Source organism: Salvelinus fontinalis, chromosome 4 (assembly GCF_029448725.1).
Source record: "Salvelinus fontinalis isolate EN_2023a chromosome 4, ASM2944872v1, whole genome shotgun sequence".
In the NCBI taxonomy this organism is placed as follows: Eukaryota; Metazoa; Chordata; class Actinopteri; order Salmoniformes; family Salmonidae; genus Salvelinus; species Salvelinus fontinalis.
Window position 1 is genome coordinate 31668093 of NC_074668.1, and position 15518 is coordinate 31683610.

At 43.1% G+C, this 15518-nt stretch overlaps 1 protein-coding gene across 1 annotated transcript; it reads left to right on the forward strand.

The window, feature by feature from the left end:
- The first annotated feature begins 1718 nt into the window (after positions 1-1718).
- Positions 1719-4839, forward strand: LOC129852778 (T-box-containing protein TBX6L-like). Its single transcript, XM_055918435.1, has 9 exons — positions 1719-1734; positions 1954-2107; positions 2233-2335; positions 2751-2915; positions 3056-3202; positions 3312-3382; positions 3489-3577; positions 3683-3902; positions 4032-4839. The coding sequence occupies exons 1-9, from the start codon at positions 1719-1721 to the stop codon at positions 4465-4467; spliced, it is 1401 nt and encodes a 466-aa protein (XP_055774410.1). The 3' UTR covers positions 4468-4839.
- The last annotated feature ends 10679 nt before the right edge of the window (positions 4840-15518 follow it).

Below are 15518 nucleotides of genomic sequence, written 5' to 3' on the forward strand. Positions count from 1 at the left end.
AAAGATTGTACTTTTTGGAGAAATAGAACAAAAATAGAACTGTTTGGCCATAATGACCATCATTATGTTTGGAGGAAAAAGGGGGAGGCTTGCAAGACGAAGAACACCATCCCAAACGTGAAGCACGGAGGTGGCAGCATCATTTTGTGGGGGTGCTTTGCTGCAGGAGGGACTGGTGCACTTCACAAAATAGATGGCATCGCGAGGAAGGGAAATTATGTGTATATATTGAAGCAACATCTCAAGACATCAGTCAGGAAGTTAAAGCTTGGTCGCAAATGGGTCTTCCAAATGGACAATGACCCCAAGCAGACTTCCAAAGTTGTGGCAAAATGGCTTAAGGACAACAAAGTCAAGGTATTGGAGTGGCCATCACAAAGCCCTGACCTCAATCCTGTAGACAATTTGTGGGCAGAACTGAAAAAGTGTGTGAGAGCAAGGAGTCCTACAAACCTGACTCAGTTACACCAGCTCTATCAGCAGGAATGGGCCACAATTCACCCAACTTATTGTGGGAAGCTTGTGCAAAGCTACCCAAAATGTTTGACCCAAGTTAAACAATTTAAAGGAAATGCTACCAAATACTAATTGAGTGTATGTATACTTCACTGGGAATGTGATGACAGAAGTAAAAGCTGAAATAAATAATTCCCTCTACTATTATTCTGACATTTCACATTCTTAAAATAAAGTGGTGATCCTAACTGACCTAAAACAGGGAATTTTTACTAGGATTAAATGTCAGAAATTGTGATAAACTGAGTTTAAATGTATTTGGCTAAGGTGTATGTGAACCTCCGACTTCAACTTTATATACCCATTCATTCTTGAATAATAGAATTTTCCTCAAACTGTTTTACCCTATCGAAACCCAAAATATAAGATTTACCATTGTTTGTTAACAATGTTCTTTGTAAATAAACAAATATACAGTAGCTTCAAAATATGTTCAAAACTATCATGTTGATCTCATAGACTGTCACTCCTTGCATTAATAGCTCCATCTATTAATTTTAGAATGGTTGCATTTCTCCAGCCTCATCCCTCAGCAGTATAGCAAGCACCTCTCCGAGCTCTTATTAGCTATTATGGCTATTTTACCACATTGCATAATAATGTTACTTGTAAATATATTATGGCTATTTTACCACATTGCATGAGGACACTAAATAGGCTTTCTGTGTGTGGTTACATCTGTGTAAATGATAATTACACCGATTTTGGTGCCGCTGTAGGCCCTGTTCTCCAGTGGGGAAGCCCATCCATATTTGTTTAAAAGTCTCTTAGCAGTTAATAAAGATGCGTTTCCTCTGTCCCCCTTCCTGTGGGGACGGTATCAAGGCTCTGTTAAGTCCCTTTGATTTCCACAACCCTCCAATCACAGTGGGATATTGACTCATCGTTGTGCCACTTCAAAGCCTGGGAATGGCTCTTCAGGCCACTCCCACTCCTGGGCTCCCCTTAAAAGTCAGAGACCCCATCCTTCAGTTCAACAATTCTAGAGAGCCCCAAGTGATTGCTGTTCAAACACCATTAGACTTACGACCACTCAATGTATGCTTCCGGCACCAGTGGAATATACTGAAAGCTCAAGACCGATGTGCAGCACCAAGGAGGGACCGTTAACTGTGGTTTCTACTTTGGAAAGCACTAAAACAGTTTTCTGATACATTATATTTTTGCCGCACATCTCCTTGTTCCACCAACTCGTCTGAAGAATGCAGTCCATCAGAGGTGAGTGTTGATCCTCAAGCTCTTTTTTTGTCATCAAACCTACCTTGGATTGCCAATGGACATCACACATTCAAGGCATAAGCTCTCATTGTCTATATCAGTAGTCCGTGTATGTGAAATATTCCTCTATCACAGCCTATTCAGTTCTTATCTTGGTCAGCTAGTCCTCCGTCAGTTTGAGCTTTTGACTGCTTCTTAATAATTCTTTATACATCCTAGACATGAAGTCCAACTTTAGTACTCCGTCGTCCTCTATTCCCGGTGGTCCCGATGCTTATCGCCAAGGCAACATCAGGATGACTCTGGAGAACCCAGAACTCTGGAAGTCCTTCCATGAAATAGGAACAGAGATGATTATCACTAAACCAGGCAGGTAAGATAAGCACAACTTCAAACTCTATCTGCCATTATCAATTACAATGTACTTGATTGAAAATGCTTCAAGAAATTGCACTTTCTGTGGACTGTCATGATAATGATTTTTCTTGAATTTTGTAGGAGAATGTTTCCACACTGTAAAATCAACCTTTCTGGACTAATTCCATGTTCCAAGTACATCTTGTTGGTTGACATGATACCTGTGGATGGTTTCAGGTATAAGGTAACAAACTTTTGCATGTTTACACTTGAATACATATCCATTGCCTTTCATATGAGCAAAATCATTGAAACCAGGGAGAATTTTCATTTAGAAATGACACATCCCTGGCTTGTATCAAACAATCGTGACATTAGCAAACATTGGCAATAGATGTTCTCCAATGGTCAGCATCTCCAGGCGAGACCCAGATCCACTCCAGTCTTTGCTTAATCACCCCTCTGACATTGGTCATCAAAGGGCATTATCTCTTCCTGTTGTTATATCCCCTGCTGTTTGCCTCTGTGGGTGGTGCAAGCCAAAGTATCACTCTCTTTTAGCCTCAAGGTTAGACAGGGATCCTCTGAAAATCACACCTGCCACCCTTTATATTACAGATTAACTTTATGTTAAGCTCTTTACTTCTGTCTCCTTCCAGTGGAATAAAGAGAAATGGGAAGTGACTGGGAAGGCGGAGCCGCAGCCTCCTTGTCGGACGTACCTGCACCCAGACTCTCCGGCCCCTGGGAGCCACTGGATGAAACAGTCGGTGTCCTTCCTCAAGCTCAAGCTCACCAACAACACTCTGGACCAACATGGCCATGTAAGAAAGCATTGTCAAGCTCTGTAATAATATATATATAGACTTACTCTATAGAGCATTGGCAAATTATTTTACTTTGATGACATTAACTGTTGTCTTTGTTCCAGTGACTAAACTAACATTGCATCTCTCTCTTTCAGATCATTTTGCATTCCATGCACTGCTATCAGCCGCGCTTCCACATTGTCCAGGCAGAAGACATGTACAGTGTACGCTGGAGTGTCTTCCAGACCTTCACCTTCTCTGAGACCTCCTTCACCTCAGTCACCGCTTACCAGAACACTAAGGTCAGTCTCACTGCAGTCACTGGCACAGCAGGGCACTACCCTTTATTTCCCCAAGCAAGAATCTGGTAACAAGGCACTAGGTGTTTAAAACCAACTATTTTTCCCCTAGATAACAAAGCTGAAGATTGACCACAACCCATTTGCGAAAGGCTTCCGAGACGAAGGAACTAATACAAAAAAGTAGCTAGAATTGGTTTTATCATTACTTTTCTATTTCACTTTCTTTTCTATTTTCTGCTTGCCTTGAATATGTGTACTAATGATCCTGTTGTATTTTCCACTGCAGGCGTGCTAACAGAATCCCAGCCTCAACAGAGAAAAAAGCAAAGGAAATGGATTATCTAAGCAAAGACTCATATGAGGACAGCCCTTCAAGTATTGGCTTTCACCAGTTAGTTTAGTGACCAAACTACTCATCCCTTCATGTAGAGGTTGTTATTCTCTGAGCTCAGTGGGTCTGATGTCATGTATGTTTTGCAGGCTTACACATGTCATCATATGAGGGATACGAAGGAGAGCGGGCAGAACTCACTGAGAGAAAAGAGGAGGAAGTGGTGGAAGAGGAGCACTACTCCCCCTGGGGGCCTGAGAGGGAGCATGGACTCCACGACCAGACAGACACACCCCCTGGACCCGACGTCAGGGACATGTACAATGCAGAGCAGCTAGTACCAGCCCCAGCTTCATACCAGCCTTACAGGTAGGCACCACAGCATGCTGTCTATCTCAGTAATGTTCATCCTGCTGCCTGTAGGAAGGAAAACTCACTGCCACATTGTCATCAAAGCAGACAACACTGACCACCACCCTGCCTTCTCTCTCTTTTCAGGTTCCATAAATACGGGAGGTCTCCATCTCCCTCATCCAACCTGAGCAGCAGCAATGGCGGTTCTGGACGGGCCAGCTTTGAGTCCAGAGTCCCTGATGTAGCCACAGTCCCAGAGCATGAGGCCTCCAAGCCCTCTGTTCATGAGATTAGACCATCTCCCTGTGGCCCGCAGCCCCTTGCAAGACATCATCCGGACTACACAGGGGTGCTCAACATGGCCCAAGCAGGCAAGCCAGGGGTCCTCAGCCACCACATCTACAGCCCTTACGGCACAGAGCAGACCCTGGGCCAGTGGAGCAGCCCCAGCCATGCCCAGTACCCTCCCCCTCACCACCTGCCCACTGACTACAGTACCCCGGCTGTGCACCACGGATATCACCATGGCAACGTGGCTGAGTGGAGCCAGTACCCACTCTTCTCCTACTCATGCTGGTGAACCATTTCCTCACAGTTTCTCCCAAAAGAGAAGGACTGCGGTCTCACAGGTGACTCAGTGAGACCTCATAAATGCTACTATGCTGTCATACCTGTGTTTCCCCTAGAGGCCTGTCCCAAGTCCAGCATCACACCCTGATGGCTGCTGGTCCAGAGCTCATGGCCATGCCACTGCATGCTGAGGCTGAGGGAGAAGGACCGGGGTCCGAAGAAACATCAGCAAGCAGAAATGATAATGGAGTGGAACAGAGACAATATGCTTTAGAATGACTACCAGAGTTGTGCTGTTGACTCGTCTGATATCACAGCTGGCTTTAGGCCTGAAAAATTAATATGTTCCTACCCAATTATATGTTTATTGTTGAATTGTCTATTTATTTTGTTTTGATTTCATTTATTCAAATATTTTTGTCAAAAAATAAACATTTTGTGTGTAATAAATTGCTTTATTGAGATTGTAATGTGAGCTGTATGTAATTAAAGAATCAACAAGTTACACGTGTTTTTCCACTGCTAAAGTATTAATTTACTTGGTGCCGGGATTAAGTCTATGGAGCATTATAAACTGGGTGATTCGACAGCCGTGGTACACTGCATGACCAAAAGTATGTGGACGCCTGCTTGTTGAACATCTCATTCCAAAATCATGGGCATTAATATGGAGTTGCTATAACAGCCTCCACTCTTCTGGGAAGGCTTTCCACTAGATGTTGGAATATTGCTGCTGGGACTTGCTTCCATTCAGCCACAAGATCATTAGTGAGGTCAGGCACTGATGTTGGGCAATTAGGACTGGCTCGCAGTAGGCTTTCCAATTCATCCCAAAGGTGTTGGATGGGGTTGAGGTCAGGGCTCTGCGCAGGCCAGTCAAGTTCCTCCACACCGATCTCGACAAACCATTTCTGTATGGACCTTGCTTTGTGCACGGGGGTATTTACATGCTGAAACAGGAAAGAGCCTTCCCCAAACTTTTGCCACAAAGTTGGAAACACAGAATCGTTTAGAATGTCATTGTATGCTGTAGCGTTAAGATTTCCCTTCACTGGAACTAAGGGGCCTAGCCCGAACCATGAAAAACAGACCCAGACCATTATTCCTCCTCCACCAAACTTTACAGTTGGCACTATGCATTCGGGCAGGTAGCATTCTCCTGGCATCCGGCAAATTATTTTTACGCGCTGCATGCTTCAGCACTCGGCGGTCCCGTTCTGTGATCTTGTGTGGCCTATCACTTCGCGGCTGACCTGTTTTTGCCCATAGGCATTTCCACTTTACAATAGCAGCACTTACAATTTACTGGGTCAGCTCTAGCGGGGCAGAAATTTGACGAATGGACTTGTTGGAAAGGTGGCATCCTATGACGGTGCCACGTTGAAAGTCACTGCGCTCTTCAGTAAGGGCCATTCTACTGCCAATGTTTCTCTATGGAGATTGCATGGCTGTGTGCTCTATTGTATACACTTGTCAGCAATTGGTGTGACTGAAATAGGCGAATCCACTAATTTGAAGAGGTGTCCACATACTTTTGTCTATATAGTATATATATCAGACCCAATACCACAGATATGACAACATGTATATTTACTGCCCTAATTACGTTGGTAACCAGTTTAAATAGCAATAAGGCACCTCAGGGGTTTATGGTATATTACCAATATACCACGGCTAAGAACAGCCCTTGGATGTGGTATATTGGCCATATACCACACCCCCTCGGGACATATTTCTTAATTATAGCGCAGGACACTATACAGGAGACACTGTGCCTTTTAAAGGTATTTCCTCCAATGTTCTTGAACTTAGCATTCATGGTAAATGCTGTGCATGTCGGCTCAAGCGTAAATTACCTTTAAAAGTAGTGTGCTGCGCTATAACACACCTTGAATTGAGCCCGGGCCTTGATCAATTTGACTTGTTGTGATATCAGGGTAGAAGACTAATAGTTAACACTACCGCCGGCTGTTTTCTGAGTTCAGTCCTCTCGGATTTGATTATTGCTGGTGTAAAATTGAGGTCAAAATCTATGACTTCCTAATGCAAGGTCAGTTTGATAGGATGTAATTAAAGATGGATCAGTAACTTGATCAACACCCCATAACCTTTTTTACATCTATGTACTCATTACAATAGATCTGTCTCTGCACTTTTGAAGATCCCAGAGCCTACAGAAGTGTTTGTATTTTCCCTTTGTTTACCTAATGTAACGAGGACCACACTTTAGTTCCCTTTGGCCCAGCATGCCTTAAAGACCCTGCACTATTGTGCCTCTGGCCAGGGGAGTGACTTTCCCTGCTGATGTTTACCCACTAATAAAACATGCCATGGCCATCTTTCTCCCTCTGAACAAGTGTTAAAGAGCATGAAAATGGGGGGCAGTTGGCTCCCTTTCACAGCAGCGAGCACAGAGTAGCCTGATGGCCCCTCTTCACGGATGTCAGATCCTAATGACTGCCGTAAAGCTGGGGAGGGAGGCTGGGAGTTGTCCTCCAGGGACAATGCTGCCAAGGGCTTTTAGTCAGCTCAATTCATTAGTAGGCTCATTGGGATCCCTTTCTCCCACCCTCCAGCTTTGATGAATACTCACTCCACCCAGCTGATGCATGCATGATGCACATCTTGTTTACCTTATCTGACAGTGTGGGTGTCAGGAGGAAAATAGAATATGTTCTCCCATCCCAGTGAGTCATGTCACTGGAGAGATTCACCCCAGTCATTACTGATTACTTGATGTGGTGGTAGAGAAGATCACTGTAACACATTATCTATTTGAGCTAATATTCTCTGGTCTGAAGCTGGTCTGCATAGTAGAGATACGCCAGAAGCATATTCCATTCCCTATCCTTCATTCTAGGAGTCGCTGAGTCAGCAGATTGTTGGTACTTGAGGGTGGGAAATGGTTTGGGCTATGGCTGACTGAGGAAAATACAGGAAGAAGAGAAACTTCAGAACCCCCCCCCCCCCCCCCGTTGCCCAATTACCCATATCCATTTTTTTGTCAGGACTGGACATGGCTATCAAAAGTCCCCAAACCAAGAAGACAGAGGTCCCACAGACATTTGCACCTGTATGCACAGCTACCAGAATTAGAAACAAATACTGATTTTAGAACGCCTCAATACTCAAAATGTATTAAATAACCAGACTATCATCATCAGAAAGTTCAATGGGTGTGCAAAGTAGAAAGCTGAGTGAACTAGTGTGGCATAACTATGACCCAAATCTAAGCAAACAATTACTCCCCCAGTTTTCTAATTTTACAATAAATATCACAGAGCAGCAAGCAACATATATACAGTGCATTCGGAAAGTATTCAGACCCCTTGACTTATTCCACATTTTGTTATGTTACAGCCTTATGCTAAAATTGATTAAATAGTTTTCCCCCCCCTTATCAATCTACACACAATACCCAATAATGACAAAGAAAAACTGAAATATCACATTTACATAAGTATTCAGACCGTTTACTCAGTACTTTGTTGAAGCACCTTTGGCAGCGATTATAGCCTCGAATCGTCTTGGGTATGACGCTACAAGCCTGGCACACCTGTATTTAGGGAATTTCTCCCAGTCTTCTCTGCAGATCCTCTCAAGCTCTGTCAGGTTGGATGGAGAGTGTTGCTGCATAGCAATTTTCAGGTCTCTCCAGAGATGTTCGATCGGGTTCAAATCCGGGCTAGTGCTGGGCCACTCAAGGACATTCAGAGACTTGTCCTGAAGCCACTCCTGCGTTGTCTTGGCTATGTGCTTAGGGTTGTTGTTCTGTTGGAAGGTGAACCTTCACCCCAGTCTGAGGTCTTGAGCACTCTGGAGCAGGTTTTCATTAAGGATCTCTCTGTACTTTGCTCTGTTCATCTTTCCCTCGACCCTGACTAGTCTCCCAGTCATTGCTGCTGAAAAACATCCCCACAGCATGATGCTGCCACCACCATGCTTCAGCGTAGGTATGGTGCCAGGTTTCCTTCAGATGTGACGCTTGGCATTCAGGCCAAAGAGTTCAATCTTGGTTTCATCAGACCAGAGAATCTCGTTTCTCATGGTCTGAGAGACCTATAGTTATCTTTTGCTATGTGTATTTTACTGAGGAGTGGCTTCCATCTGTCCACTCTAGCATTAAGTCCTGATTGGTGGAGTGCTGCAGAGATGGTTGTCCTTCTGGAAAGTTCTCCCATCTCCACAGAGGAACTCTAGAGCTCTGTCAGTGACCATCAGGTTCTTGGTCACCTCCTTGACCAAGGCCCTTCTCCCCCGATTGCTCAGTTTGGCAAACGGGACAGCTTTAGGAAGAGTCTTGGTGGTTCCAAATTTCTTCCATTTAAGAATGATGGAGGCCACTGTGCTCTTGGGGACCTTAAATGCTGCATATATTTTTTGGTACCCTTCCCAGATCTGTGCCTCGACACAATCCTGTCTCTGAGGTCTACGGACAATTCCTTCGACCTAATGGCTTGGTTTTTGCTCTGACATGCACTAGAAGTGTGGGACCGTATATATACAGGTGTGTGCCTTTACAAATCATGCCCAATCAATTGAATTTACCACAGGTGGACTTCAATCAAGTTGTAGAAACATCTCAAGGATGCTCCATGGAAACAGGATGCACCTGAGCTCAATTTCAAGTCTCATAGCAAAGGATCTGAATACTTATGTAAATAAGCTATTTCTGTTTTTTAATACATTTGCAAAAACTTATGGGGTATTGTGTGTAGATTGCTGACAAACGTGTTTTATTTAATCCATTTTAGAATTTGGCTGTAACGTAACAAAATGTGGGATACGTCAAGGGGTCTGAAAACTTTCCGAAGGCACTTTATATCTTAAGTTAAGAACTGATAGGGCACTACAGTCTTATAAGACTACATATAAATACTGTGCCTATTTCTACAGCCAAACAGGTATCAATGGACCACCATACAGAAAACATGCCCTGGGCTGTATAGTTGGTCCGAGATAATCAGAGGACAGGCTGATGTTAGTGTTGATAGATAGGTCATGTTGAGGATCATGCATGAATGTAAACTGACTGGGTTGAGGAGTGTGATGTTCTGGGGGTGGGACTTGGGCCCGGACCACTCCCTCCCCTGACAGATGGGAGATGGCAAATGGTCAGCAGGACCCTTTTCAAGTGCAGAGCTGCCGCCTCAGTTCTCTCCCAAACTTCCTCCTTCATCACCAGCCTAATAACTTAATAAACTGACAGCCTGGCTTTCCTTTAACACTGAGACAGGCCCTTCAATAGGACAGGGCAGAGCTCAGACTGGAATTAACAGAGAGAGCAAAGCAGAGCACAAACACTTCTCTTATGTAACAACCCCCAAGACACTCACATCCAACATTCCACTCTGCATAAACTCTTCAAGACGTCACCACCGGGCAATTTCAGCATTTTAATAGCTCTGATAATGGACACGCAAAGAGCTCTAAATCGACTTGCACTCTAAAGTGTGTATAGGCCTCAGCTCTCTCTGACAATGCTACATATGGGATATATGTCTTCATTATTCCCCAGGTGGCCAGTGGTGTCAGTGAATATATTGGTGTTTTTAGTCGCCATGAAAACGTAGCAGGTTGTGCGAACGGAGCTTGATGTCCAAAACAATAGGGTGAATCAGCAGACTTCACCAAACGACAAAGCGGGGACTGGCACAGCAGTGTGAAATTAAGAGGGGGGCACTGACTGGGGGGTGATGGGGGTTTGCAAATGCAGATGAAACAACCTTGGAGAGGAAAGCAGCAGTCAAGCTTCATAAAGTCAATGGGCTATAGGACCAAATGGAGAGGAACTAGCAGAGACTGGGATGAAGGGCAAACAGACAACCAATAACATGTCAATCTCAATTTAGAGAGGAATTCAACATGGACAAAAAAAATGCAATAGTTAGTAGAAATGATTCACTAAATCATTCTCTACATGTATTTGCTGCTCTGTAAAAAGCATAAACACTACCAGTCAAAAGTTTGGACACACCTACTCATTCCAGGGTTTTCCTTAATTTTGACTATTTTCTACATTGTAGAATAATAGTGAAGACATCAAAACTATGAAATAACAGAAATGGAATCATGATGCAACCAAAAAAAGAGTTAAAGAAATCTAAATATATTTTATATTTCAGATTCTTCAAAGTAGCCACTATTTTCCTTGATGACATTCTTCACATTCTCTCAACCAGCTTCATGAGGTAGTCACCTGGAATACATTTCAATTAACAGGCGTACCTTGTTAAAAGTTAATTTGTGGAATTTCTTTCCTTAATGCGTTTGAGCCAATCAGTTTTGTTATGACAAGGTAGGGTTGGCATGCAGAAAATAGCCCTATTTGGTAAAAGACCAAGTCCATATTATGGCAAGAACAGCTCAAATGAGCAAAGAGAAATGACAGTCTATCATTACTTTAAGACATGAAGGTCAGTCAATACGGGAACATTTTAAGAACTTCAAAAGTTTCAAGTGCAGTCGCAAAAACCATCAAGCGCTATGATGAAACTGGCTCTCATGAGGACCATCACAGGAAAGGAAGACCCAGAGTTACCTCTGCTGCAGAGGATAAGTTCATTAGAGTTACAAGCCTCAGAAATTGCAGGCCAAATAAATGCTTCATTGAGTTCAAGTAACAGACACATCTCAACATCAACTGTTCAGAGGAGAATGCGTGAATCAGGCCTTCATGGTTGAATTACTGCAAAGAAACCACTACTAAAGGACACCAATAAGAAGAAGAGACTTGCTTGGGCCAAGAAACACAAGCAATGGACATTAGACCGGTGGAAATCTGTCTTTTGGTCCAACCGCCGTGTCTTTGTGAGACGCAGAATAGGTGAACAGATGATCTCCGAATGCGTGTTTTAGAATTCAAGGCACACTAAACCAGCATGGCTACCACAGCATTCTGCAGAGATACGCCATCCCATCTGGTTTGCGCTTAGTGGGACCACCGTGAAGCATGGAGGAGGAGGTGTGGTGGTGCTTTGCTGGTGACACAGTCTGTGATTTGTTTTAAATTCAAGGCACACCTAACCAGCATGGCTACCACAGCATTCTGCAGTGATACGCCATCCCATCTGGTTTGTGCTTAGTGGTACTATCGTTTGTTTTTCAACAGGACAATGACCCAACACCTCCAGGCTGTGTGAGGGCTATTTGACCAAGAAGGAGAGTGATGGAGTGCTGCATCAGATGACCTGGCCTCTACAATCACCCAACCTCAACCCAATTGAGGGGTGGGGGTGCTGCAGACTGCTTTATTGTTCTGCTAATACAGGACTATTAAAGGCCCAGTGCACTACCTTTGCGAATATTTTTTTTTAAACAAAAAATACATAATTAATATAAAATCCTGAAAATTATGGCATAGCTTTAGAAGCTTCTGATTGGCTAATTGACATAATTTGAGTCAATTGGAGGTGTACCTGTGGATGTATTTCAAGGCCTACCTCAGTGCCTCTTTGCTTGACATCATGGGAAAATCAAAAGAAATTAGCCAAGACCTCTGAAAAAAGATTGTAGACCTCCACAAGTCTGCTTCATCCTTGGGAGCAATTTCCCGAATGCCTGAAGGTACCACATTTATCTGTACAAACAATAGTATGCAAGTATAAACACCATGGGACCACGCAGCCGTCATACCGCTCAGGAAGGAGATGCATTCTGTCTCCAAGAGATAAACATACTTTGGTGCGAAAAGTGAAACTCAATGCCAGAACAACAGCAAAGCACCTTGTGAAGATGCTGGAGGAAACAGGTACAAAAGTATCTATGTCCACAGTAAAACAAGTCTTATATCGACATAACCTTAAAGGCCGCTCAGCAAGGAAGAAGCCACTGCTCCAAAACTGCCATAAAAAGGAGCTGTGGCCATAATGACCATCGTTACGTTTGGAGGAAAAAGAGGGATGCTTGCAAGCCAAAGAACACCATCCCAACCATGAAGCATGGGGGTGGCAGGATCATGTTGTGGCGGTGCATCGCTGCAGGAAGGACTGGTGCACTTCACAAAATAGATGGCATCATGTGGAAGAAGAATTATGTGGATATATTGAAGCAACATCTCAAGACATCAGTCAGGAAGCTAAAGCTTGGTCGCAAATGGGTCTTCCAAATGGACAATGATCCCAAGCATAGTTCCAAAGTTGTGGCAAAATGGCTTAAGGACAACAAAGTCAAGGTATTGGAGTGGCCATCATAAAGCCCTGACCTCAATCCTATAGAAAATTTGTGGGCGGAACTGAAAAGCGTGTGTGAGCAAGGAGGCCTGCAAACCTGACCCAGTTACACCAGCTCTGTCAGCAGGAATGGGCCAAAATTCATCCAACTTATTGTGGGAAGCTTGTGGAAGGCTACTCAAAACATTTGACCCAAGCTAAACAATTTAAAGGCAATGCTACCAAATACTAATTAAGTGTATGTAAACTTCTGACCCACTGGGAATGTGAAGAAATAAAAGATGAAATAAATCATTCCCTCTACTATGATTCTGACATTTCACAATCTTAAAATAAAGTGGTGATCCTAACTGACCTAAGTCAGGGAATTTTTACTATGTTTAAATGTCAAGAATTGTGCAAAACTGAGTTTAAATGTATTTGGCTAAGGTGTATATAAACATCCGACTTCAACTGTACTCTGCGTCTCACAAGACACAGCGGTTGGAACTAAAAATCTAAAATTTGGACTCATCAGACCAAAGGACAGATTTCCACCGGTCTAATGTCCATTGCTCGTGTTTCTTGGCCCAAGCAAGTCTCTTCTTCTTATGGTGTCCTTTAGTAGTGGTTTCTTTGCAGCAATTCGACCATGAAGGCCTGATTCACGCAGTCTCATCTGAACAGTTGATGTTGAGATGTGTCTGTTATTTGAACTCGGTGAAACATTTATTTGGCCTGTCATTTCTGAGGCTGGAAACTCTAATGAACTTATCCTCTGCAGCAGAGGTAACTCTGGTTCTTCCTTTCCCGTGGCGCTCCTCATGATAGCTAGTTTCCTCATAGCCCTTGATGGTTTTTGCAACTGCACTTGAAGAAACTTTCAAAGTTCTCTAAATTTTTTCAGATTGACTGACCTTCATGTCTTAAAGAATGATGGACTGTTGTTTCTCTTTGCTTATTTGAGCCGTTCTTGCCATAATATGGACTTGGTCTTTACCAAAAAGGGCTATCTTCTGTATACCACCCCTACCTTGTCACAACACAACAGATTGGCTCAAATGCATTAAAAAGAAAATAAATTCCTCATATTAACTTATAACAAGGCACACCTGTTAATAGAAATTCATTCCAGGTGACTACCTCATGAAGCTGGTTGAAATAATGCCAAGAGTGTGTAAAGCTGTCATCAAGGCAAAGGGTGGCTACTTTGAAGAATCTCAAATATAAAATATATTCTGATTTGTTTAACACTTGGTTACTACATGATTCCATATGTGTTATTTCATAGTTTTGATGTCTTCACTACAATTCTACAATGTAGATGTCACATCTGCTCCTGCAACGCCCTCTACTGCTCATCCTGTGTCTCCTTGACCTGCCACCAGTCCCCCAGTACTCTTTCCCTCTCCCTCTCTCTCTCTGTGTGTGTGATTGTGTGAGCGGAGACAGGTGTGCTGGAGTCAGAGCAGATCCCCACCAGCTGCAACCTGTTCCATAAACAAGACCTCTACAAATACTCAGCCCTGCCACTTCCACGCTGCCAGATCGTAATCTCTGCCCAGTCAATCTACGCTTCTAGCTATTTGTTACAATTCAGATCCTGTCACCCTGCTGTGCCTGTTTCCCTGCCTGACGCTGTTTCCCTCCCCGCTACAGTTCTGCCCGCTCTGACTCTAGTCCCTGTCTCCTGTCCCACGTCTCGTCATTCTGCTACTGTGTCCTGGATTCTCCACACTAGTACTCCCTTGGATTCCCCCCGGATCTGCTTACCCTGTCTCAACCCCTCTCGCTCCAGCCTCAGCCTCTGGACCTGGTCTCCAGCAACCCGCCCGAGCTTCCCCTGACCTGCACTCCCTCTTCCCCCTGTGTTCCAATAAATACCTTGTTTACCTCATCCCCGTCTCCTCATCTGAGTCTGCTCTTGAGTTCCCCTGTTCCACTCCGCGTAACAGTAGAAAATAGTCAAAATAAAGAAAAACCCTGGAATGAGTAGGTGTGTCCAAACGTTTGACTGATACTGTACACTGTAAAAAATTGACTGTAGAAATGACAGTAAATCAACGGCAAAAAAGTTGCCAGTAAAGGTACTGTAAAACATCAGTGATTTACTGTAAATTAGAATTACAACATGTTGCTGTAGATGTACTACAATAACTTATCATTTATAAATAACAACAATTTGCTGTATTTTTACAGTACCTGTACACCTTTCTAATTACAATATATTATTGTGCTTCTATTTCACAGTAATTACTTTTAGCTACGAAATGTACAGGATTTACTTGGCAACTCGAATTGCCGTTAAATTACTGTAATTTATTTTACCGTTTTTTTGCTGTAAAACTAGTAATCTGTTGTATGTGCTTTTACAGTAACATATGACATTTACAGATAAAATATGCCAATAGTACAGTACACTTCTAAAACATTCGCATTACCAAAACAAGTAAACACAATACAAAATAATATGTTCTTAAGCATGGTTTAATGTAAACAAACCAACAAAGTGACAAACACATTCAATTATTTCCCATAGTACAACTTCACCGTTGCTCGGTGGGAAATACCAATAAACTGTAGCCAAATCGGCCGCATCACAAACGCCTCACTTACAAACCTATACCTTTCCCCTAGCACCTAGCAAAAAGTGTACATCTGAAAATGATTAATCAGGACAGAATACAATTGTTAATCTTAACAGTATTGGTATGACATAACTTCACAAAATCAAGCATTAGTTAGGATGGATGCAACCACCCCATCTACAAAACTGAGAAACATCTTCCTTTACAAATTGAAAAATGTGTGTAATGTGTAATGATATTCTAGCTTCTATGCAACATAAAATAATGATAGTTGGTCAGAAGGCTATTCAGCAATCAGATGCAAAGCCAATTCTTTCAACAAA

Bases quoted from the DNA above. Each gene is read 5' to 3' on its own strand.
- LOC129852778 (XM_055918435.1), top strand. The intron at 2,336-2,750 runs GTAACAAACTTT...GTCTCCTTCCAG, and splicing joins TGGATGGTTTCAGGTATAAG to TGGAATAAAGAGAAATGGGA. The intron at 3,203-3,311 runs GTCAGTCTCACT...TTTTTCCCCTAG, and splicing joins CCGCTTACCAGAACACTAAG to ATAACAAAGCTGAAGATTGA.